Source organism: Pagrus major, chromosome 7, assembly GCF_040436345.1.
Source record: "Pagrus major chromosome 7, Pma_NU_1.0".
Classification (NCBI taxonomy): domain Eukaryota; kingdom Metazoa; phylum Chordata; class Actinopteri; order Spariformes; family Sparidae; genus Pagrus; species Pagrus major.
In genome coordinates, this window is record NC_133221.1 from 13,763,165 (window position 1) to 13,789,111 (window position 25,947).

General features: G+C 41.1%; 1 protein-coding gene across 1 annotated transcript; it reads left to right on the forward strand.

The window, feature by feature from the left end:
* The first annotated feature begins 891 nt into the window (after nt 1–891).
* Nucleotides 892–24,244, forward strand: dnah12 (dynein, axonemal, heavy chain 12). Its single transcript, XM_073470187.1, has 73 exons — nt 892–1,112; nt 1,265–1,355; nt 1,461–1,487; nt 1,586–1,775; nt 1,863–1,932; nt 2,032–2,190; nt 2,306–2,501; nt 2,878–3,066; nt 3,167–3,320; nt 3,405–3,496; nt 3,615–3,793; nt 3,887–4,022; nt 4,130–4,255; nt 4,343–4,477; nt 5,042–5,235; nt 5,314–5,554; nt 5,640–5,825; nt 5,928–6,128; nt 6,238–6,432; nt 6,532–6,653; nt 6,742–6,877; nt 6,961–7,107; nt 7,229–7,348; nt 7,704–7,860; nt 7,953–8,125; nt 8,239–8,391; nt 8,484–8,723; nt 8,908–9,153; nt 9,281–9,400; nt 9,500–9,609; nt 9,726–9,909; nt 10,057–10,197; nt 10,291–10,374; nt 10,590–10,778; nt 10,892–11,011; nt 11,144–11,332; nt 11,409–11,560; nt 11,726–11,864; nt 12,020–12,186; nt 12,284–12,539; nt 12,648–12,944; nt 13,222–13,400; nt 13,547–13,739; nt 13,881–14,042; nt 14,146–14,340; nt 14,477–14,610; nt 14,696–14,858; nt 14,951–15,031; nt 15,120–15,296; nt 15,382–15,513; nt 15,638–15,727; nt 15,819–15,959; nt 16,052–16,293; nt 16,385–16,538; nt 16,644–16,783; nt 16,930–17,144; nt 17,237–17,429; nt 17,516–17,708; nt 17,823–17,995; nt 18,574–18,714; nt 18,815–18,973; nt 19,095–19,390; nt 19,473–19,726; nt 19,833–19,973; nt 20,067–20,204; nt 20,279–20,512; nt 20,648–20,836; nt 22,107–22,210; nt 22,305–22,509; nt 22,629–22,766; nt 22,861–22,952; nt 23,805–23,872; nt 23,969–24,244. The coding sequence occupies exons 1-73, from the start codon at nt 892–894 to the stop codon at nt 24,157–24,159; spliced, it is 11,931 nt and encodes a 3,976-aa protein (XP_073326288.1). The 3' UTR covers nt 24,160–24,244.
* Nucleotides 24,245–25,947: the final 1,703 nt, after the last annotated feature.

Sequence of the window (25,947 nt, forward strand, 5' to 3'; positions counted from 1 at the left end):
GATGCCATCAATCATTGTTTTTGTTCTGTAAGTTTATGTATGTTTGACACCTGTTCATACTTTTGCAGAATCTGGGTTGTGCCAAGAATTTATTATATAGGCATATTTCACATGCCTATGTATTGCATGCCACAAAAGAAATTCACCAGTTTTCATTGTGAGGCCAATAATGAGTAATTATTATTTTATTATATTGCAAGCAGTTTGTTTCAATTATAAGAAAAAAAAACATCACCAATACAGTTTATCAATAAAATTGACAGATATATTATTGCATGTGTTTCTTGTGTACTTTTTGTCTTGTCAAAGTTTTACATTTCAGACAACAAACCCCAGCTTGGAGTAACTAGCAACAGGACAACATGACAACATTCACCAGGGTGGCGACGCTATGACCCGCCCTACTCTGTCTCTGATTGGCTAGTATTCATTGCCTTCGTTGATTGGGTTGGTTAGATTTAGGCATGTGGAGTTTGATTGGTTAGAATATCAAAGTAAGCCAATCAGAGGCAGAGTAGGGCGTGTCACACAGCCTGGGGGAAGAAAAAAAACCCCGTTTACTGTTTCCATGGTAACGACGCTGTCCACGTTACTGTCAGAAGTTCCCTCAGAGTTTACATCGAGTAAATTGACATCAGTTAACATTAGCTAACTAACCGAAGCAAGAAGATATTGAATGAACGAACAGGTAAACCGATAGCCAACCTGTTGTTATTCGCTGCAATTAACTTTTGAGATAGCAAACAACTTCGACACACGCTAGCTTGTGTCAGGTTAAAATGTAAATAACAAGATAAGTTAGCGTTAGCCTGGCGTTACATTATTTGAACATTCGTAACTTAGCTCTTCTTCTTTTCTTTTTCTTTTTATTTTAGTGGCTCGTTGCCAGACATGGCTACCTCTCACGAAATCGTCGATGCCACAGCGAGGGATTGCTTGTCAAAGTTTCCCGTCCTGCCCCCGATTGGAGGCGCTCAGCTGTGGTGTGACGTTGACCAGGTCGCCGCTGCGAAGGACGAGATAGTGAGGGAGCTAACGGTTTCTAAATCGGCGACTAACCGGCTGAGGCACAGACGGAATAAAGCGCAACAAGAGCAACGCCACAGGCTTTTGTATGTTTTGTTTTCAGCTCAACTCTCTCTACAGAATCTCAATGGTTACCACAACTGTAGGAGAATGATCCCAGTATCTAGCTTTGACAGAATATCATTATATAGGCCATTGGGTGTCCTGCAGCGTGTTACAATTTGTTGAATTATCACAGGGTGTCCAGAGCAATGGAGGCTTACAGACAGAGCAGAGAGAGGGAAGCAGTGTGCAGCCACCAGCCACCAGAGCCACAGCTTCCACCCTCTGTATGCCAATTATCTATCCACATAAGCACTCATTTTGAATATGCATTCACAGGCAAATATTGCAAAATATAATGTGGTATAAATATTTCAACATTTGCTTTATAGATGCTCAGTGAGGAACGGAAGCGCAAAGTAAGTTTGCTTTTTAATATTGAATTTGACCTTTTAGCGGACCAAACCATATTTATGTTTGTGACACCTTTGTTGTTTTATTTTGGTCCCGTTTGCAGATGAACTACATGTCCCTGAAGCGGTGTGTAGAGAACAGCCCGTATGCCCCAATCCAGCAACAGTGGTTGGACTCCATTGTTGCCCGAGTCCTGCCTGAACTTAAGGAGGGCCCTGAGAAAAAAAGCCTACTACAGGCCCTCTGCGAAGAAGTTAGTGACGACTTCCGCAATGTGATTGTCAAGCACACAGGTATTGCCAATTATTTGTCTGTGCTTGCAGAGTACATGTAGACTACAGGTGAACCACGCCTCACTATGTCATACTCACTCCCTTTAGTGGACACAGTACTGAAGGATCCAGAGAAGGAAGAAGATATCTCAGGAAAACAGACAGCTACCCCGCCAAAGTGGGTGTCTAATCTATATAAGCGATTCATGCACAATAACCACTTGTAGTTTTTAATTTTAAATAACCTATTTTAAAATATGTGTCCAATCTTTTGCAGGATTCTTGATTTCTCCCAACCTTGGCATGACAGCTTTATTAGAAGTTGCAAAATGATAAAAAAAAATTTGCACATTCTCCATCCGGTAATGCAAACTGTCTTGGAAATTGGTTACACGACATTCTCCCCACTGGTCCTGGTTGATCTTTCATGGTGCAGGTTTGAAAAGACACCACAAATGCAACATGGCGCTGCACATGCTGTAACTATGATAATTCCCATGAAGATTTGCTCAAGTTTTTCTGTGATTTCATTTTGCCTTCTTTTGGTTTAGGGCTTCAGGACCTGTGGACTGTAAGAGCCTGCAGAACAAAATGGCTGTGGAGTGTAAGAGGACAGAAGATTGTATCATGAATACCTGGTTTCCCAAAGTCATCCACTTATTAACAAGTAATAAAACACTGAATGGAGTTAAAGAGGAGAAACTGGACTCCTTCTACGACTGTGCGTCCACCCTCATCTCCAATCAGGTGAGATGATGCTGCTGGCTTGAATTTGACTTGAGAAGTGACAAAGTGAACTATTTAAATTATTTAAATTGAAATCAAATCCAATGCTAATATATTTAACTATTTTATGCTGTATCAGTTGTTCGATACATGAATCAAAAGACCACTAACATACACTGTGACAATTGAAACTTAGTACATATATAGTAAATTTAAGTGGTCAAGGAATATTGTAAACTGAAATCTCATCAATTTTTGCAAATGCTTTTACATTTATATCTGTATGTCGCTGTATTACAGTCTGATCTCCTATGTTAGCTTTTTGTACAAGCATTCTTTACAGTATTTGTACTGTATATAATTTGGACTAATGATCATTTTTCTTGTATATTCCCAGTTGAAATCACTGCTTCAGACCAGTGTAGAGGAGTTTGTCAATCTATTTGATCCAAACAATCACCACCGTTTGCCCATCTTTCGCATGGCCTTGACTTTTGATGATGAAAAGATGGAAATTTATCCCACCCTGCAAGATCTGGAAGCCGCTGTCTTTGAGATTCTTAATTCCATCACAAATACTCTGCAGGTGAGCTTACGTGTGTGTGTGTGTGTATTACCCACTTTATATGCTAAGTTTTCATGTTAAATGTAGTTTGAGCTACTTCTGATATATTTTTGATCTACAGAAAGTACAGACAGTCCAGTCATGGCTGGCACAAGGCCCACCTTCGTTTGTGGATGCCAAAGTGGCTGAACACATCCTTGCTTGGGCTCGGGTCACTGTGAAGGCGGCTGTGTGGCAGAATCTAGAGCAAACTGACAAACATTTCCAGAACTATGGTGATATTCTATAATCAACATTTTCTATCATCACATCATTGATTTTAGTTTTATTTATGCTGAATTTCGTTCTTTATTTTGCAGTTGACAATTATGACTGGCTCGTCAATGGAACTGCACAGGCTCGAGTGGAGAAGTTCATGGAAGAGGAGCGCTCTTTTGATGAGTACACTAAGGTAACAAATCATAACATTTAATTCATGCTCTGTATACTGTATTATAGACATATTCTTGCCTTGGTGTCAGTTTTTCTGATGACTGTCTGTCAATGCGTAATCCCACTGCTTTTTAAAGCAAGTGGAGGTGTTTCGTGCTGTGTCAAAGGAGATTGTCAGCCTCCCAGCAAAAGCCCACTTCACAATGGTCCATCTGGACTGTGAAGAGCTGAAACAGGGGCTGGCCAACAAAGCCAAAAACTATGCTGAAATACTTCTGAAGAAAATGATCACCAGCCACCGTGAGCAAAATCGACAGTGAGTCACTTCTTGCAACATTATTTAGCTAAACTGTTCCTCTGTGTTTGAAATGGTCTAATTTTCTTCACAATGCTTTGTGTCTATTCACAGGATCTGCTCTGAATTTGAGACCATCAGAGAGAACACTCTGAAAATACCAGAAAAAACCGAAGACATGACTCAGATTATGGATTACATTGACCTAATTAAAACAAAGGGTATTGTAGAACTTAATGGAAAAATTAAGGTAAATATGAGGATTCTTTCTCCCTGTTGTGTCTTACACAAAAGTATATTGATTTCAGTAATCTTGTATCAATTCCAAAATATTTTACTACCCACCTGTGTTGACAGGAGGCATGCTGTAGACTGATCTACCTCCTGGATGTCCACATCATCGAGCCAGAGGATCTGGAGCTTAATTCGACAGTCTTTATCTGGCCACAGAAAATCCTCCATGCATTTGAGCTTAGTGATGAGGTAATGCTCTAGCTTTTGCAGACAAGAGTATATCGTAGTTGTTTTTTTGAGGATGACCTGATTCTGGACAGCTGTGTCGTTTTCCAGGTGATGCAGAAGGCCAAGCGGAGAGGGGAGCAGGAGCTACTTGTTCAAAGAGAAAGACTGATGGTACAACTGGAAAAGTTGGGGCGCAGGATAGAAGACTTCCCGCTTTGTTCTGAGCTGGATATGATGCAGCAGGTACAAACTCATTAGCACGTTCAGATAACCTTGAACAAATAATTACAACATTTTATCTTTGGCATCTTGCTTAGAGTAAATTAGAAAAATAAACTGCATTCTCACATTTCTCTGCACAGTATACTGTATAGCAACATCCAGCAGCCAGTTAACTTCTAAAAACTCCAGGACGTCACTGCGCCTGGCCAAGAAATAATCCTGCACATAACCCATCATAAAACTGCAACTGTTGTTTTTACACTTCAGTTTTTTGTATGAATTAAACAAATGAACTATAACATGAGCTTTAGAAGTGCTGATTGGTGGTTTAGCTGTTTCCACCTTTTTCGGTCTTTATGCTATGCAAAGCTAACTGCTAACTAGCCCCAGCTTCTTGAACAGACACATTTGAGAGTGTCATCGATCTTCTCTTCTCTTCTCTCAACATGATACACACATAAACATGAAACAGAAAAACACATGTAATGTTACAGAAGTTCCATAAAGCCAAATTTAGTGTGGTTTTCTGGCAGTACTATTACATCAAATGATGAATAACTGTCTTGTTGTCACTTTTTTGGGCAGTATGTAATGGATATCAAAACAGTTCAGAAACTTCTCCAGGAGGCTGAGGAGGATATCATCTTCATTAACAAAGAAGAGGCCTTTTACAAAATGGAACAAACATGTTACCCAGAAGTTGAGGTCATCAGAGACACTATTGAACTGTACCAGAAGCTATTTGGACTTGTACTGAAGTGGCAGCACACAGAGAACAGGTCTGTTTTCAGTTTGATGCATGCTGTGTTTAAATGAAAACATTTCCCCTGATAACCTTTTATCTTCTTTGTGAATAGATGGATGGATGGTTCCTTCCAGGACCTAGATGGTGAGAGCATGGACGTGAAAGTGGATGAATTCTTTAGGGAGATCTTCAAGATGCTGAAGTTTTTCCAACAGAAACAGAATAAGGCTGAGCAAGAGATGGAGAAGAGTGCTGGGAGAACAAGGCGACAACCTAGTGCTTCCCCGAGGAAGCAGGAAAGCCCCACAATGCTTTTGTGCTCCACTGTAATGGAGCAGATCAAAGAGTTCAAGGTATTGTATGTAACTGTCCCTCTAAAGGGGCTCATTGATTAAGTCTTGTAAGTTGATGCTAAACCCTTATGTGGTGTGTCCACAGAACCATATCCCTGCGGTGTCCATCTTGTGTAATCCAGGCCTCAGAGCCCGTCACTGGGATCAGATGTCAGAGATAATAGGATATGATCTCACTCCTGACTCTGGGACTACACTACGCAAAGTTCTCAAACAAAACCTGGCCCCTTACTTGGAGGCATTTGAGTCGATCAGTGCTGCTGCTAGTAAAGTGAGAGCCCCTGAAATTTTCCCTCTACAGCGTTTGATAATATATAACCTTAATAAAAATGTAAAATAATATAATATATACTACTACTATGTGTCTCTACAGGAGTTTTCCCTGGAGAAGGCCATGCAAACCATGCTGCATATTTGGGATGGTATTTCTTTCCATCATCAACCTTACAGGGAGACCGGAGTTTCCATCCTGACCGCCTTGGATGAGATTCAGACAATGCTGGATGACCAGATTGTGAAGACTCAGACTATGAGGGCCTCACCGTTCATCAAACCCTTTGAAAAAGAGATCAAGGTTTGCTTCAATTTCTATCTACCTAATGGCAATGAATAAATACACAATGTGTATGGAAGTTTTACCAGGTGGGAGTACCAAGATTGAATTGTTTGTGTTGTGACCTCAGGAATGGGAGGAGCGTCTGCTTCGAATCCAGGAAACCATCGATGAATGGCTGAAGGTGCAGGCCCAATGGCTTTATCTGGAGCCCATCTTCTCTTCTCAAGACATCATGCAGCAGATTCCAGAGGGGGGACGACTTTTCCAAACTGTTGACAAACACTGGAAAGAGGTCATGAGGCACTGTGTTAAGGATCCAAAGGTAATTGTCGACAAAAAAGTTTATGGTGGGCAAATTATTCCATAGAAAAAGAAAATCTGAAAGATGATGTTTGTGTCAACTAATGATTTGGAATTGTAGATTCTGCCAGCAACCTCGCTGCCTGGTTTGCTAGAGAAACTGCAAAACTGTAATGACCTCCTGGATAGCATCATGAAAGGACTGAATGCCTATCTGGAGATGAAGCGTCTCTTTTTTCCACGGTAAACTCAAAGATGTAGCAGTATTTCTTTGGTTCAATTCTTTTTTAACATCACAGATTTTGATACTTGCTACCAATGCTGCTGACAGGTTCTTCTTCTTATCCAATGATGAAATGCTGGAGATACTATCTGAGACCAAAGACCCACTGCGAGTGCAGCCCCATCTGAAGAAGTGCTTTGAGGGTATTTCCAAACTGGACTTCCTGCCCAATCTGGATATCCAGGCAAGACAGACACACATACAGTCATTGTTAGATGATACTATGGTTGATTAACTTGTATTAAATTGCATACTCTTCTTGCCCAGGCCATGTATAGTGGCGAGGGGGAGCGTGTCCAGCTAATCGAGCTCATCTCCACATCGGAAGCCAAAGGAGCTGTGGAGAAGTGGTTGGTGCAGGTGGAGGATGTGATGCTTCGCAGTGTCAGAGATGTAGTAGCCCGGTCAAGGGTGGTGAGATCAATGTTCCTCATACCTTAAATAATACACAGTGATGTGATTTGTTAACTCCAACACCGTCATGCTGTGTATGGATCATATTCTATATCTGGACAATGTGACTTTGTACTAACAGGCCTATGCTGAGACTGCACGGAGCCAGTGGGTCAAGGAGTGGCCTGGGCAGGTGGTGCTGTGTACCTCCCAGATTTTCTGGACCTTGGAGGTTCATGAAGCCATCAGAGCAGGGCCTGATGTATGTTTTATACCTTTTTTTGTTTGTTTTTTAGCTTTTGAAAAATGGAATTTACATATAATTTAATGGAAATGGTTTTTAGTGTTTTTCTGAATGTGAGATGATTAAGTCGTGAATATCCCGAGTTAAAATCAAAATGTCATTTACCAGTAAAAAAAACTTCAATCCAGTCTAATACAAGAGTTGTAATAGTACATATTAATGAATGTTGATAGTGAAGACTAGCGGTACAAAGCAGTGATGTGTCTCACTCCTGACCAACTGACCTGAATTCTTTCTTTTGACGAGTGTGACACCTAAACAGTATCACCTTAGGAAAACATTATACTAGTAAGTGGGGTTTTGTTCTCTGTAGGGTTTAAAGAACTACTACCAGCAACTCCAGAATCAGCTGAAAGACATTGTGGAGATGGTGAGAGGGAAACTAGCCAAACAAACACGGATCACTTTGGGAGCGCTGGTCACAATTGATGTCCATGCCAGGGATGTGGTCATGGAGCTTATTGAGAAAGGTACCTCATGGCACAGAATGCAGAGTGGACTGTAACAGAGCTATGCGTTAGTTTAGGAAAAGCACCAATGCTTGAATGTCTGTTTTTAACAGGTGTATCACATGAAACAGACTTCCAGTGGCTTGCTCAGCTTCGTTACTATTGGAGCAATGACAATGTTCGTGTTCGCATAATAAACTGTGATGTTAAGTACGCCTACGAGTACTTGGGGAACTCACCACGCCTTGTCATCACTCCACTGACTGACAGATGCTACAGAACCCTGGTAAAATAGCTGACAAACAGCCTAGTTAAACATGAATACTTGACACTTTTATCATAATAATGCTGAGTGATCAGATATTTTACCATTAAATTCAAAATCTCTCTCTGATTTAGATTGGGGCTTTCTACCTGCATTTGGGGGGTGCACCTGAGGGTCCAGCTGGAACAGGAAAGACAGAAACCACCAAAGATCTAGCCAAAGCTCTAGCTGTGCAGTGTGTGGTCTTCAACTGTTCCGACGGACTGGATTACCTCGCTATGGGCAAAGTAAAACCAGCAGGAAATTTTTAATATTATGGTCTTAATTCTAATGCTAAAATGTCTTCTTTTAACAAGTATTTTGGTGCAATCGCCCACAGTTTTTTAAAGGTCTGGCTTCATCTGGTGCGTGGGCATGCTTTGATGAGTTCAACCGTATTGAGCTGGAGGTGCTGTCTGTAGTGGCCCAGCAGGTTCTCTGCATCCAGAGGGCCATCGAGCTGAACCTGGAGTACTTTGACTTTGAAGGCACCATGCTCAAACTCAATCCCAACTGCTTTGTGTCCATCACGATGAACCCTGGTTATGCAGGACGCTCAGAACTCCCAGACAACCTCAAGGTCTATGAACTAATATTATTTATTAGAGTCCGCTACGAGAATATTGCCTGTTACCGCTTCAACTTTTGGTATTATTGATGATATTAATCGACTCTATTTGATTCCAACTCTTCAAATAATTCCAGTGACTTTCCAACATTGGCAGTAACATATTAACAACATTTCATTTCATTTCTCTGTGCAGGTGTTGTTCCGAACAGTGGCCATGATGGTCCCCAACTACGCACTGATCGCAGAGATCTCTCTCTACTCATATGGCTTCCTCAATGCCAAACCACTGTCAGTAAAGATTGTGATGACATACAGGCTCTGTTCAGAGCAGCTCTCCTCCCAGTTCCATTATGATTACGGCATGAGGGCGGTCAAAGCTGTACTTGTGGCCGCAGGAAACCTCAAGCTCAAGTATCCTGATGAGAATGAGGACATACTGGTATTTGTCCCGAAATGAATGCATTTTCTAAACACATTCTGCTTCTCCTCATTGTAAACTTCTTGAGTGTGTCATTTGATTTGCAGTTTTTGATTGTGTTACTTTGTCTCCATGTTGTAATGTCCAGCTTCTGAGGTCCATAAAAGATGTTAATGAGCCAAAGTTTCTCTCCCATGATATTCCGCTGTTCAATGGAATCACCAGTGATTTGTTCCCAGGCATCTCCCTTCCGGAGGCTGACTATCAGGTCTCTTTTGTCCTAACTCTAATACCTGATACCTGTGTATTTATTAATGTTACCATGTATATTATAATCTGTTTTTTTTCCTTTTCATGTCCTTGGCAGCTGTTTCTGGAGGCTGCTGAAGAGTGCTGTAAAAATCACAACGTACAGCCAACAGAGGTCTTCTTAAAGAAGATGATCCAGACATATGAGATGATGATAGTCAGGCACGGGTATGCTGAGTTTCAGTTTCACTGCTGCCATGCTGTGATGTCGTGTTTAGATTTAACACGTCTTGATGGAAGTATTTGAAACAAGATTTTGCATTAGAATATTCTTTTTGTATCAGTTTCATGCTGGTGGGAGAGCCTTTTGCTGGGAAGACCAAAGTCCTACATGTTCTTGCTGACACCCTAACTCTCATGAATGAGAGAGGGTACAGTGAAGAGGAGAAAGTCATCTTCAGGACACTGAACCCAAAGTCCATTACCATGGGACAGCTCTTTGGACAGTTTGACCTAGTTTCCCATGAGGTAGACCAGTGCTTTGGATGTCTATTCTGTCTCACAGAAAAATATAATATCTGTGTATTTCATTCATAGTACTGATTTAAACCTAGAACTAATGGGGACCCTATCTTTCTCTTAGTCTTTTCACTTTTTGTTTTCCCTCTATATTAGTGGACTGATGGGATTGTGGCAAACACATTTCGGGAGTTTGCTTCTGCTGAAACACCAGAACGTAAATGGGTGGTGTTTGATGGTCCCATCGATACACTGTGGATTGAGAGCATGAACACTGTGCTGGATGACAACAAAAAGGTCCATGAGACACAGTAAAACAATCAATTTTTATACTTATTTCTTTTTCATATACTGGAGTAAGATCTTTGTTGTGTAACTCTTCCTCTGCAGTTGTGCCTGATGAGTGGCGAGATCATCCAGATGTCCAGTCAGATGAGTCTGATCTTTGAAGCAATGGATCTATCACAGGCCTCTGTGAGTTAGCCAATTGGAGTTTAATACATTCTTTATTTGATTATCCTATGTTAAGTAGCTCATTTGTTGAATGGTAACCATTTTGCTTGAATATAACTTTCACCAACATGCTTGATAAGATGTTAACATTGTATCTAGCTTGATTGGCAGAAGGTAACCAGATGTTCTAAAAGGGTATTTTTTTGGTTTTGTGTGGTTGTTTTCTCCCTCTGCAGCCTGCCACAGTCAGTCGATGTGGTATGATCTTCATGGAACCGTCTCAGTTGGGCTGGGATCCCTTAGTGATCTCCTGGATGAATACTCTTCCAGATCCTCTGCAGAGCCCAGATAACCGCTCCCTGCTGCTGGAGCTATTCCACTGGCTCCTGCCGCCCACCCTCAGGATGCTGCGCAAACATTGCAGAGTAGGTGACCCTAAGCCCTAGAGCAATCCAGACAATAATACCTGAAGAACATTTAGAAGTATACATTTATACAGTATATAAAATACATAACTGGATTATGGTTCTGTTTACAGGAAGTTGTTCCCACTAGCGACAGTAATACAGTGGTGTCCTTGTGTCGACTGTTTGAGATGCTGCTCACTGAACCTGTGAAGACGGATCCTGGCGATAAAAATATTCGCACCTGGATCATGGTAAAAAAAAAACTGAATGAATTCAGCATTTTGAATGATATTTTAGCCTTATTAATTCAAACTCTTGCTCTGTACTTCGCAAACATTTGCACCTCCTGGCTCACCTCCCTTTCTCTTCCTTTATAATTGCAGGCAGCTTTTGCCTTCTCCCTGGTGTGGTCCATCGGCGGCAGCTGTGACACAGACAGCAGAGAGAAGTTTAGTGAGTTTTTCAGGGAGATTGTGTCCGGAAAGACAGAAGAACATCCTATCCCCGCCACTGTGGGGAAATGGGAGTGTCCAATGGATGAGAAGGGCCTGGCGTATGACTATTTCTATGAGGTATTGTGTAATAACATCACCCAAAGGTGTTTCACTTCGTCTACATCAGTAAATCATAATGTAATCTCTTGCACAGTTTAAAGGGAAAGGCCGCTGGCTTCACTGGAATGATGCCATCAAGAATGCCAGCCTTGGGGACAAAAACACCAAAGTTCAAGAGATCATTGTTCCCACCATAGACACAGTTCGCTACACCTACCTCATGGACCTTTGCATCAGCTATGGAGTGTCAGTATTCTAGAGGTTCACTGATACATACAAATGCTAAAAGTATATTGTTTTTTTTTAAATGTAATCTGTGCTCTATATACTGCTTTCTATAGAGTAGATAATCGGTTCATTTCACCCTGGATGTATTTAAATTTCAAACTGTTCCTCTGTGTCTCTGCTTAGGCCTCTCCTGTTTGTAGGCCCTACTGGAACTGGGAAGTCAGTGTATGTGAAGGAGAAGTTGATGAACAATCTGGACAAAGACTGCTATCTACCCTTCTTTCTCAATTTTTCAGCTCGCACCAGCGCCAACCAAACTCAGGTCAGAATGTAGGAGGCCTGGATGACAGAATGTTCTGGCAGGAATATTTGGATAGCTAGGAAGATGTTTTAAAATGTAAAAATCTAAACAAACCAGATAGGGTGATTCTAATTTTAATTGTAAATAATTTATTCTGTATTTATTGCCTCTCCCAGAATATCATCATGTCCAGGTTGGATAAGAGAAGGAAGGGAGTGTTTGGGCCTCCCATGGGAAAGAAGTGTGTCATCTTTGTAGATGACATGAACATGCCTGCACTGGAACAGTTTGGAGCACAGCCTCCTGTGGAGCTTCTTCGGCAGTTTATAGACCATGGAAACTGGTATGAACCATCCTCTATTAGATGCTTATTTCATAATAAAACAAGAGAAAAAGACACAATTTATTTCATACTGACCTTATGTGTTTTGCTCTGGCAGGTATGACATGAAGGATACCTCCAAGATCACTCTTGTTGACCTCCAGCTCATCTCAGCTATGGGCCCGCCTGGTGGTGGGAGGAATGCTGTGACGCCCCGCTTCCTGCGGCACTTCAACATCTTTAGCATTAATGCCTTCAGTGATGACACCATGGTTCGCATCTTCTCCAGCGTGGTGGCCTTCTATCTCAAAAACAATGAATTTCCACCTGAGTATTTCACTATTGGAACCCAAATAGTAACAGCTACAATGGAAGTGAGTCGCCCCAAAAACAAAACAAGATTGATAGATACGTTTTTTATGTGTAAAAGGATGTTATCAATCATATTTTGTCCTCTCCATGATTGCTTTTACTTCCTAAAGGTGTATAAGAAAGCCATGAAGAACCTGCTTCCAACTCCAGCCAAGTCTCACTACACCTTCAACCTGCGGGACTTCTCACGTGTCATCCAAGGCTGCCTGCTGCTGAAGAAGTCATCGCTGGAGAACAAACACACTATGATCCGCCTGTTTGTCCATGAGGTCTTCCGTGTCTTCTATGACCGCCTGGTGGATGACAAAGACCGAGTGTGGCTTTACCACCTTACGAACAGCATCCTCAAAGATCACTTCAAAGAGTCCTTTGACAAGGTGTTTGATCACCTGAAACAAGGCAGTAAAGTAAGAAGAGATTCAGTTACGTTTGCTGCAGTGCATGTCATGCCCTCTATTGTTATTATGTTTCACAGTATGTTCATAAATTCGGGAAAGAAGAGGAGCTGCTGTTGTCAGTCCTTGCTCACAAGGATCTAAATAAGATTTGATCTATTTTTGTGAATGTTATTCCCATTAGAATATGAAAAATCCATAACTGTTTTGTGCTCTACTTATACAAAATATGTACATATGAAACAAAAGGCAAAATCGATATGTATTAAGTTGTAACAAACATTTCCAGTTGGTTGAGGAAGACATGCAGAACCTTCTGTTTGGTGACTACATGAACCCTGACCTTGAGGGTGATGAGCGCTTGTATGCTGAGGTGCCCTCAATGGAAAGCTATTCTCAGGTGGTGGAGTCGTGTCTTGAAGAATACAACCAGATGCACAAGAATCGCATGAACCTCGTCATCTTCCGGTAAAAAGCTTTAGTGTTAACAAGTCACTTCCACTACACGCACTGCAAAAAATAGGTCTGAATCAAGCAGCTAAATGTTAAAATCTGACTTTGGCATGGAAACTAACAATAAGCTGAGAATAACATGTCTGTGTTATGTACTGTAGCTATGTCCTGGAGCACTTGTCCCGGATCAGCCGTGTGTTGAAACAGCCAGGAGGCAATGCACTACTAGTGGGAGTGGGAGGCAGTGGACGCCAGTCCATCACCCGTCTGGCCACATCCATATCCCACATGACCCTGTTCCAGCCTCAGATCTCTAAGAGCTATGGCATGACTGAGTGGAGAGATGACCTCAAAGTCAGCACTGTGGTTTAGGACAGACTCTGTGTTGTGTTATTCTGAAGCATTATATGCATTCTTTTCTTTATTGCTGCTTGTGGTTAAGGTTGTAAAAGATTTTAACAACACCCTGACTGCCTGATTGTTCTTATACTTTAGATGCTGCTGAAAAATGCTGGGGTGAAAGGTCAGAAGACCGTCTTCTTGCTAACTGACGCTCAGATCAAAGATGAGGCTTTTCTCGAAGATGTGGACAGTGTCCTGAACACAGGGGAGGTGCCCAATCTGTTTGCCATAGACGAGAAGCAAGAGATCATGGAGGTAAGCTGTCACATGTATACCCTTATAGAGCAATGTATACCTTGTATAAAGGCTGTATCTATTTATGTTTAATGTTACTATTACTTCTTCTCTCTTTCTCCAGACAGTACGTCCCATCGCCCAGGCTGGTAATAAGAATTTGGAGTTGAGTCCTTTGACTCTATTTGCCTTCTTCGTGGCACGCTGTAGAGAGAACCTGCACATCGTCGTGGCCTTCAGTCCTATCGGAGATGCCTTTCGAAATCGCCTGCGCCAATTTCCATCTCTTATCAACTGCTGTACCATTGACTGGTTCCAGGTAATATATTGGCATTAGGAGGGACATGATCAAGGGAGGAAAATAGACACTATTCTTAGCAGTTCAGCAGTCTGTCTTTCTATTCTCTTGTCTATGTTCCAATCCTCACTATTTTTTCTTTCCTCTGCCCTGACAGCCATGGCCAGAAGAGGCTCTTGAGCGAGTGGCCAACTCATTCCTGGAGTCCTTGGAGATGAGCGAAAGTGAGAGGCAGGAGGTCATACCTATCTGCAAAACATTCCATACCTCTGCCAAACAGCTCTCAGAGAGGTATGACAAGGTCATTTATAAGCTTTTATATTCAGAGGTAAACTACATTCTCAAGCCCTTAATTAAACTCTTGTTTTCATTGTAGATTCCTTTCTGAGCTTGGTCGCCATAATTATGTGACACCCACATCCTACCTGGAGCTGATTGCAGCTTTCCGTCTGCTGCTCACTCAGAAAAGAGACACTGTCATGAAAGCAAAACAGAGGTATACCAACGGCCTGGATAAACTAGCCTTCGCTGAATCTCAGGTATTTAATTTATTTCACCAGAATTGTTTTGCTTGCTACTTTGTGTGTTCAGTGAACCTTGTTTAACTCATTTGAACAATATTCCACTGCAGGTTGGTGAGATGAAGCAGGAACTTGTAGACCTGCAGCCCAAACTGGAACAGGCTAAGATAGAGAACACCAAAATGATGAAGGTGAATACATTTCCCATTTTCTGGAGTATATACAGAAGTCTATATAAAAAACACACTGGATGTAATTGCTCGTTGTGACGACTTTCAGGTGATTGAAGTGGAGTCTGTAGAGGTGGAAGCCAAAAGTAAAGTTGTGCGTGTTGATGAGGAGGCAGCAACTATAAAAGCCGACGAGGCTCAGGCTCTGAAGAATGAGTGTGAGAGTGACTTGGCTGAGGCCATCCCCGCCCTGGAGGCTGCTCTCTCAGCCTTGGACACTTTGAAGGTGAGCACCCTTTAACTGCAGTTTAGCCATTCAGATGGTCACAGTTTAGACAGTGGAGTAAGTTGAGCTGCCTGTTTTATTTCAGCCCTCCGATGTGACAATTGTGAAGTCCATGAAAAATCCTCCTTCAGGGGTGAAGCTGGTGATGTCGGCAGTGTGTGTGATGAAAGAGATAAAGCCGGATAAGATAGCTGACCCAGCTGGGACTGGAAAAAAGGTTAGACTGAGATAAAAAATAAAAAAACAACAAATGCTGCCAAATCTCATTATAACAAAAAAAAAATGTAACGTTGCAACTTACAGAAACATTGCAGTGAATAACATGTGTCTTCATTGTCAAGGTTTTTGACTACTGGGGTCCAAGCAAGAAGTTACTAGGTGATATGAACTTTTTACGAGATCTACGAGAATATGACAAGGACAATATTCCCGTGAGTGTCAGAAAAACCACATTCTTAATTTATTTTTTAACACTCACAATTGTATTTTGTTGTGACTAATTCCTCTATTTCTTCACTGCAGGTCTCTGTGATGCAAAAAATCCGCAGCGAGTACATGACTAATCCTGACTTTGACCCCACTGTAGTGGTAAAGGCCTCCTCTGCTGCAGAGGGCCTGTGCAAGTGGATCAAAGCAATGGAGGTGTACGACAGGGTGGCAAAGGTATTTCTGGCTTTTTTTTCTCTTGACCTGTCCTAATAATACATGCATACATGCTTTTTTTTTTTTAACTCAACCACTTTCTTTGGCTTTAGGTTGTGGCTCCTAAGAAGGCTAATCTGGCAGAGGCGCAGGAGTCCCTGGCTGCTACCATGGCCCTGCTGGACCAGAAGAGAGCTGAGCTAAAGGAGGTCGAGGACCGTCTGGCTGCCCTTCAGAAAACATTCGAGGAGAAGACAGAGGAGAAGGCCCAGCTGGAGATCCAGGTGGATTTGTGTGCCAGGAAATTGGAGAGGGCTGAGAAACTCATTGGTGGTCTGGGTGGAGAGAAGACCAGGTCAGGATGATTCACATGAATCTTCTACTGTTGTTTTTTTTCTGAAAATAAGATGATTATAATATGCCACTGACTTATTTTCTGTCTTTAGATGGTCTAAGGCGGCCGATGACCTGCAGAACACGTATGACAACCTGACTGGAGATGTTCTCATCTCCGCTGGTGTCATCGCCTACCTGGGAGCCTTCACTGCCGGTTTCAGACAGGACTGCACCAAGTCATGGACCAAACTCTGCCAAGTAACAGTCCTCCTGTTCTTTATTTACACTTTTGTAGCCTCTTTCTTTGAGTTCAGACATATTTGATCGCTTATTATATAATTTTTTCACCTTCCTTATCTGTATTCAAAGAACATTACATCATCAGATGACTTCTCTCTCAGTAAGACTCTGGGAGATCCCATTAAGATCAGGGCTTGGAACATCGCAGGCCTTCCCAGTGACTCCTTCTCTATCGATAATGGTGTCATTGTCAGTAATTCACGTAGATGGTGAGTCTGTATTGCTGAAATGCTTTGAAGTTAAATCTCTCACTACTGTCTGTCAAAAACAAACAGTTCTTGGTTGAATGTACACAAAGCTTGCAGCAAAGTTGTACAATTCAACCTCAGATTAACATCATCCTTAATGTTTGTAGGCCCTTGATGATTGACCCCCAGGGTCAGGCCAACAAGTGGGTAAAGAATTCAGAGAAAGAGAACAACCTGAGTGTAATCAAGCTCGCAGATGGGGACTATATGAGAACTTTGGAAAACTGTATTCAGTTTGGATCACCGGTGCTGCTGGAAAATGTTGGCGAGGAGCTGGACCCCTCACTGGAACCGCTGCTGCTCAAACAGACCTTCAAACAAGGTGCTGTTAATGTGAGATGACTGCTAAAGGGGTGATTGAGAATTTAAAACAAAAATTGTGTAAAATTAGATCATTCATTTTGTTTCACCCAGGCGGTGTGGACTGCATCAGACTGGGGGAGAGTGTGATCGAATACTCCTGCGATTTCCGCTTCTATATCACCACTAAGCTGAGGAACCCACACTACCTCCCAGAACTGGCCACCAAGGTGTCTCTGCTCAATTTCATGATCACCCCAGAGGGCTTGGAGGACCAGTTGCTAGGGATTGTGGTTGCCAAGGAGAGGTAGCACTCATAAGATGGTCCCATAGGTGTACCACTAAAATACTTATTATCGCCTCCTGATTGTTTGTGATTTATCTGCTCTACAGGCCAGAGCTGGAAGAGGAGAGGAATGCGCTTATCCTGCAGTCAGCTGCCAACAAGAGGCAGCTAAAAGAAACTGAGGACAAGATCCTGGAGACACTGCAGTCCTCTGAGGGAAATATCCTGGAGGATGAGAGTGCCATTCAGATTCTAGACTCTGCAAAGATCATGTCCAATGAGATTACTAAGAAACAGCAGGTGTGGAAGATGCACAAATAACTCTCAAATGTTGTTCAGTGAAAAATAAGACCTGGACTGTGAATATGACAAGCCTGGTATCTGGTAACTTCCTATGTTTGACATATTTCCCAGATTGCAGAGAAGACAGAGATCAAAATAGCAGAGTCTAGAGAGGGTTACAGAGCCATCGCCAAGCACTCCTCCATCCTGTTCTTCAGCATTGCTGATCTGACCAACATAGACCCTATGTACCAGTACTCTCTCAGCTGGTTTGTCAACCTCTACATTAACTCTATTCAAGACAGGTGAGTTATGTTCATGAAGTGTATTGTGCTGTGCCACAGGATGTAATGCATTTTGACAAATCTGGGAGTTTATGACTGTGCCAGCAGTTTAGAAAACAGCATAAACACAAGCTTGAATGTCACGCTGGAATCACACATTTGACAAAGACAAGGATTATAACAGCAACTCTCTTATTCGGATGTCGGGCTCAGTTCCTGTCTCAGTCATAACTGCTGTCAGATTTAAAAGAGATTTGTGTCATTGCTCCTGGTACACATGCCTAAACTGGAGTTTTCTCCAAATCATCCTAAAGGTCTTTTTTTTAGAAGAAAACAAACAATCCCTAAAAAGCTAAGAAGACATGAGCACAGAGTGAAAGAAAAAGTAATCCCTCACAGCTGCAGCAGCAAATGTTCCCTGTACACACAGGATTTTTGTACTATTACTACGATTCAGCTACATTTTAAAATTCTGAATGAAAATACTGCGATATCTGACATAGGGATGGGACCATAACAGACTTCATCGTGGATCGCGATAAGAAACTTGTAGGAGCTGGACATCTAATGTTTCCTATGTTTTGTCTTTTATTCATCAGTAACAAGTCAAAGATACTGGAGAGAAGGCTTCGATACCTGATTGATCACTTCACCTACAACCTGTACTGTAATGTCTGTCGCTCTCTTTTTGAGAGGGACAAACTCCTCTTTTCCTTCCTCCTCTGCTCCAACCTACTCCTGTAAGCTTAATTTTGATTTCAGCTGCTAACAACATGCTCATGTTAAGTCATTTGGATGTGAATTTTATATTGATCATTATCTTGTTCTATTTCCACTCAGAGCAAAAGAGGAAATTGAGTACTCTGACTTCATGTTCTTGCTGACCGGAGGTGTGGGCCTGCAGAACACCGTAGCTAACCCCGGCCCCACCTGGCTACAGGACAAGAGCTGGGATGAGATCTGCAGAGCCAGTGAACTGCCTGGCTTAAAAGGAATCAAGTAAAAAGCACCATTCACTCAACCAAAAATGCTTTCATATTACTTCCTATCCAGTGTCTTGTTTGTCATTATAAATCCCTTTTGACTAATGGAGTGAATCTAAGTGTTATTTATTCCACAGAGAGGCTTTCATCAAAAGCCCAAGGGACTTCAAGCCTATTTATGACAGTAGAGAGCCGTGCAACACTCCTCTGCCCACTCCATGGTGTGAACGACTCAATGAGCTGCAGAACATGATCATTGTGCGCTGTCTCAGGCCAGATAAGATTGTGCCAGCTGTGACTAAATATGTGACTGGCAAACTGGGAAAGAAATTTGTCCAACCTCCTCCCTTTGACCTGAGTAAGAGCTACGCAGACTCCAACTCCACCATCCCACTCGTATTTGTGCTGTCTCCAGGAGCTGATCCCATGGCTAGTAAGTCCTTAAAGTACCAATGATTGACTGTCAAGGTACTGCTATCCTTGCATTTATTAGAAGTAACTCCTTCCCTCCACAGGCTTACTCAAATTTGCCAGTGACAAGAATATGAGTAGTGCCAAGTTCCAGTCCATCTCGCTGGGGCAGGGCCAGGGACCCATCGCTGCCAAAATGATATCCACAGCAATGCAGGATGGCACATGGGTGTGTTTGCAGAACTGTCATCTGGCTGTTTCCTGGATGTCCACCCTTGAGAAAATCTGTGAGGACTTCAGTCCAGCAACATGCCACCCAGACTTCCGCCTTTGGCTCACAAGCTACCCTTCAGCCAAGGTTAAGCTCAACGCCATGTGTATGAATTAATTCAGCAGCGTGATAGAGCTTTATTCTGATTAGTCATAAAAAAATAAAAAATTAAAAGAATTCTCTCTGATATCAGTTTCCAGTGACCATCCTGCAGAACGGGGTTAAAATGACAAACGAGCCTCCTACAGGACTTCGGCTCAACCTGCTACAGTCATACTTGTCAGATCCTGTTTCAGACCAAAACTTCTTCAATAACTGCCCTAATAAGGAGCTGGTGAGTTCGGGGGAAGCTAATTTATATTTTATATGTGACATTCATTTTTTGTCTGTCTAAGGACATTCTCTGACTCTTGGATTTCCCCTCTAGATTTGGGAGAAGCTCCTGTATGGTCTGTGCTTCTTCCATGCTCTTGTTCAAGAGAGGAAGAAGTTTGGTCCACTGGGCTGGAATATCCCCTATGGCTTCAATGAGTCTGACCTACGTATGAGCATCAGACAGCTACAGGTATTCATTCAGAGTTGCCTCTGACACCTACATCGCAGGAATCGTACATACATTAATTTCATTTTACTTTTTAGCTGTTTGTAAATGAATATGATGAGGTGCCCTTCGAGGCCATAACTTACCTGACCGGGGAGTGTAACTACGGTGGCCGAGTGACAGACGACTGGGACAGGCGCCTTCTGATGACCATCTTGGCTGACTTCTACAACAAAGACGTCATCGAGAAACCTCGGTACCCTTTCTCACCTAGTGGCGAATACTATGCCCCACCTAAATCTGTATATGAGGACTACATCGAATTTATCAAGGTAAGGCCACTTGATATAACGCACATAAAGAAGATAAATAGCTTATTATATAGCTTAGGCTAACACTACAGTTCAGATTTTGATTTACATATATATGATTTCCAACTGAATAGCATTTCATTTGCTGTGTTCTAGGAGCTTCCATTCAGCCAGCTTCCAGAGGTGTTTGGGATGCATGAAAATGTCGACATTTCTAAAGATCTCCAGCAGACAAAGTTCCTGTTCGATTCACTGCTGCTCACGCAGGGTGGAGGAGCTAAGGGAGGGGCGAGCTCTGGGAGTGACAACACGCTGTATGACATAGCGAATGACATCCTCACTAAGGTATAAACTAATCAAACCTCCTCTTCATTTTGCAATTTTCAGCCGTCCTGGTGGCGGAGCTCTCGAGATAACAATATCAATCTTTACAACAACTATTAGATGGATTGCCATGAAGTTCTGTATAGACAGTATGAATCCTACTGATTTTGATGATCTCCTGAATGTTCCTGTAGCGCCACCAACAGGTTAAAGTTTTCATTCATCTAAACACTTACTTACTTGATAATGCAAGCAATGGATTCTCATGAATAATGAAGTTGACATTTATGATTTTTAAAGGAAAATTCTCAACAACTGTTGGTATTCACGTCCCCCTCAGGGTGATTTATTTTAGCTTTTTATCCACTTTGAGACAGTTCTTTGGTTTATGATCGAAATATGTCAAGATATTGTGTTAAAATGTCACTTTTGTAAGTGAAAGTCACCCATACAAATAGTACTTTGAGTGTGATGAGTATTACTCATCAAATTATTTGATGTTAAATTTACTTAAGAATCAAAAGTACAAGTAAAATTAAATACATACAGTATATTTACATGTATGTACTATATATACTGTATACTATGGGTTGATCAATCCATTCCTTGTAGATAAGATAAATTAATTAAAAAATGTAATATTTTTGTTCTGGTGCAGTCAATAAATGCCTTATCTTAAAGCTGCCATGTGAAAACAATAGGATTGTAGATTAAAACAAATGTGTAAGGCACTGCAGATGGATAAATGTTGTTTCTGTAATGTTTATGTATTGAAAAGATTTAGCTTTTATTTTGTAGACTGCAGTAGTCTGATACTGGAAGAACTTTCTCAATTAAAAGTGGAATTTAAATGATGAAAAAGTAGCCGTGTGCAGTAACATAGATAATTGAGGATGCCATACAGTGAGATGCATCGAGAATCATTTTGCATTAAACGTTATCGAATCGAATCGTGAGGCCAGTGAAGATTCATGCTAACATGCTTAACTAAGAGGGTTAACGGGGTAAACATTATAATTGCTCAACATCAGCATGTTTATGAGAATTTTCATTGTGAACCTGCCAGCATGCTGATGTTAGCATTTAGCCCAACCAACCAACTGGTAAGTTTGGTTGGTTTCAGAATCTTAGATTAGATACATGTTTATATTTTGGAAGGAAATCCATACGGCGCCAATTGAGGTGCAGCATTCCAGTAAAATATCCAATGTCTCTTGAAGTTTTACCTTATTATAAAATACATGTGCTGCATTGTATGTTTTTAACTCGTGGACTTGCTTATTTCTTCCAGCTCCCATCTAATTTTGACACAGAAGCAGCTCTCTTGAAGTTCCCAGTGCTGTACGAGGAGAGTATGAACACTGTGCTCGTCCAAGAGATGGAGCGCTACAACACGTATGAACAAATAGCTTAGTGTAGAACTTACAGACATACAGCACATCATCACATATTTTATACGACTGAACTGCTTTTCTGCCTTCTCTCTCAGGCTGTGCAGTACGATCCGTGTGAGTCTGCAGAACCTGTTGAAGGCTATCAAGGGTTTAGTGGTGATGGATGCAGAGCTGGAGGCTGTTGCAGGCAGTTTGATAGTTGGCAAGGTCCCAGAGAAGTGGGCCAAGCGCTCCTACCCAAGCCTCAAACCTTTGGGCAGCTACATTACTGACTTTCTCTCAAGGCTCAAGTTTTTGCAGGTAAGATTGCTTTATGAATATCATTTAGATGAGCAGGAAAAAAGGAATATGATTATATGGGAGTTTTGTTGAGATTGTCACTCCACTTATAGTTTTACTCTTACTTTGTGTGCCTGTAGGATTGGTACGACACCGGCAAACCAAACGTGTTCTGGCTGTCAGGCTTCTTCTTCACGCAGGCCTTTTTAACTGGGGCTATGCAGAACTATGCCAGGAAATACCACATCCCCATTGACCTGCTAGGCTTTGATTTTGAGGTTAAAAGACCCACACTTTATAATCCGTCTGTCCACAATATCTTCACATAAGGTATACTGATCTGTGGTTTGTTGTCATGACTTTACTGTACAGGTTCTTCCAATTGACGAGTCAGACACATCACCAGAGGATGGTGTCTATGTTAATGGATTGTTTCTGGATGGTGCTCGATGGGATAAAACAAGGTTTTTTTTGTTATATACTGTATCATAATAGCAAAAAAAAAAAAAAAAGGGAAATAAACTTTATATAAACCTGATAAGCCTTAAAGCAACATATATGTAGAAATTGGTATTTGGCACCCCCCACAGTTTCTGAATACAATGGCATTGTCATAAATTCAAATCCCAGGTCTATAACAATTTGTCAGACGTAATGTAGGTGCTAACTACAAACAAAATTCTTTACGTTATAACAGTGTTATGTCTTGAAAACTTGTATGTTGAAAGTAAACATGTATGTGATGGTGCGTTTAGACCAAACACGAAGAAAATACTCGCATCACGTTACTTGTGATTATTAATTTTTGATTACGTTACTCGCGCGGCACCCAGCTCTGCCAATTTCACCATCTTCCAGCGCTACCTGAGACTGACCTGTGCCCAGTTCTCAGCTGCATGGCGCCTGTCCAGCTGTCTCTGGTGAGGGCCAGTTTAATAGGTGTGTTAAAATCAATAAATAGTACGTGTGACCAGCAAGTAGACATAGACTGAATTAATCTGTTTTACCACATCAGTGTGAACCCAAAACGAAGCGATTTCACTGTGATCTGACTGTAATAAATGGATCAAAAAATGGCGAAATCACAACATCATAATGCCGTTTGGTCTGAGCACACCATAAAGCTGTGATCCTCCCCTCTCACTGAAGTAACATAGTGCAGAAAGTGATAGGGGGGTGTAGTGGCTGAGACAGAGACACCATTCACCCTATTACAAGATACTGTACCATTAAATTATTTTGAAGCAGTTTTAAGGTAAAAAAAAAAAAAAGATACATAATGTTGCTTTAAATATTGTTTGTCTCCCTGTCATCAGGGGAGTTCTAGGCGAGCAGTACCCCAAAGTCTTGTTTGACTTGATGCCCATCATCTGGATAAAACCAGGTAAGAATTATATTTTGTACACAAATGAAATGCATGCATTCCTGACTCTCTGCTTTCCATTTTCATTGTTTCTTTACTTTCTTCTTCCTCATGCAGCTCAAACGAAGACCACTGAGCCTGACAAGCTGTTTGTCTGCCCTCTCTACAAGACCAGTGAGAGGAAGGGCACCCTCTCTACTACAGGACACTCCACCAATTTTGTGATTTCCATGATGTTGCCCACAAGCAGGCGCCCTCAGCATTGGATCAAGCGTGGCGTGGCCATGCTCTGCCAGCTTGATGACTGAAAACAGTTTAAGACTCAAGGACCTTACTGTGACACATGAAACACTTTGATGCCTGCTTTCTTCTCTGTTCCATCTCTATGCAAAATTAAAAATAAAACCAGTGTCTGGCCATTGGTATTTGTTTCAAAACTCTGAATAGAACATGTCTGTGGATTGCTTTGGACAGGGAGGGGTTGGGTGGTGAATGACCACCTTCAGTTCAAATGGCCCTCTAGTCCAGCTGCTATAACAGAATACAAAGTTAGATGGCTGTCTGAGTCCAAAAAATTGATGCCTAAATCCATTTGGAAGTAACAAGTAAAGATCTTGATAATAATCATCATTAATAAATGGTAAATTAATTGGGTAATCTATACATCTGTGACTTAATGTTAAGATTTATGTCTTCATTAAGAAGGAAGTCTGGAAGATATGTACAAGTAGAGGGTAATACTTTAAACTTCAACCATCTTTAGTTAAACATTAAATAGATATTTCACTCTTAACTAACAATGAAATGCTTTATAAACCATTTATTAAGCAATTGTTTATTGCAAAGTTGCCACTGATGTTTATAATACTTTGTAAATGGTTAATAAATACTGTAGTTAATCTGTAAACATTATTTGTACGGCCATTATAAAGTTGCAATTGATGTAAACCTTTGCAATTCCTTAATAAATGGTGTATAAAGCTTTTCATTATTTGTTAAAAGTGAAAAACTTATGATAGAAGTTTAATTAATGATAACTTTACTGTTAATAAATGATGGTTATTTTAAAGTGTCATCAAATCAAACAACACGAGGATTAAATATAGTTATATATATATTTATAAATATAAAAACATTGTGGCATTTTAAAAAAAGAATAAAAATGTTACATGGCAAGAGTAAAATGATAAAACCCAGTAACTTATTTAATAATACACCTCCTGCATTAATCCCCTATCAGAGCATGTGTGCATGTGACTGTGTACTTCAGCTGTCTGCAGAGGCCTCAATGTCCCAGAAGCTGATGGTGCAACAGTTACAGTTTAATTGGTGTATACTTTGTTTTTTCTACGATATATTTTTTAATTTAACTCTTGATCACCTGAAATGTGTGGCCACACACTACTGACTTTATTGTAGAGCATAATAGTATCTCCCCATGAAGCACTGACCCACCATCAACACCCAACTGATCTGTCACTAGTCATTTTTCACAACTCTGTTGAAATTAATTCATTCATTCATTCATGTTTTTGCTGAATGTATCTCAGAGAACATGCTTCAGTGTGTGGTGTTTACATTCAAACTGGTGTTGCTGGGAGAACATTTCCTTTGATCTGGACTTTACGGAACTGTTTTCCTTTCATCACGAACAGAGCAGTTGTGAATGACTACGTACTAAACTACCCTCAAGGACAATCGTATTCTACCACTGCGATACAGGTAAGTCACTTCTTCTTTCCTGTTTTCTGCATTTCTGAGCTCTAGTTCTCCTTTACTTTACAACCAGATATTAATATTGAGCCAGCTCCTGTTTCTTCTACATTTTACTGCAATCAGAGCTCAGAGAAGGACTCTGTATGTTTATTTAAAGTAAACTGATCTTAAATTAAACAACTTAGTACCAAACATTAACATTTACTAGAAAGTACCTTCATTTTGCTAAGACCTCAGACAATGATGAAATAAATACATGATTGTCTATGTAAAGACCTCAAGCAGTGGTTTAACATGTTTTGTGTAATCTAATTGTTGACAGAGTAGAAACCAGCGGATGGTAGCAAAAATAAATATACACAATCTGCAGTACAATATCT

What these genes read in the sequence shown, in the direction of transcription:
- dnah12 (XM_073470187.1), top strand. Translation starts at nt 892, where the DNA reads ATGGCTACCTCTCACGAAATCGTCGATGCCACAGCGAGGGATTGCTTG. An exon ending in AGCCACAGCTTCCACCCTCT is followed by an intron (nt 1,356 to 1,460) that starts GTATGCCAATTA and finishes TTTGCTTTATAG; the next exon opens with ATGCTCAGTGAGGAACGGAA. An exon ending in AGGAGCTGATCCCATGGCTA is followed by an intron (nt 19,391 to 19,472) that starts GTAAGTCCTTAA and finishes TTCCCTCCACAG; the next exon opens with GCTTACTCAAATTTGCCAGT.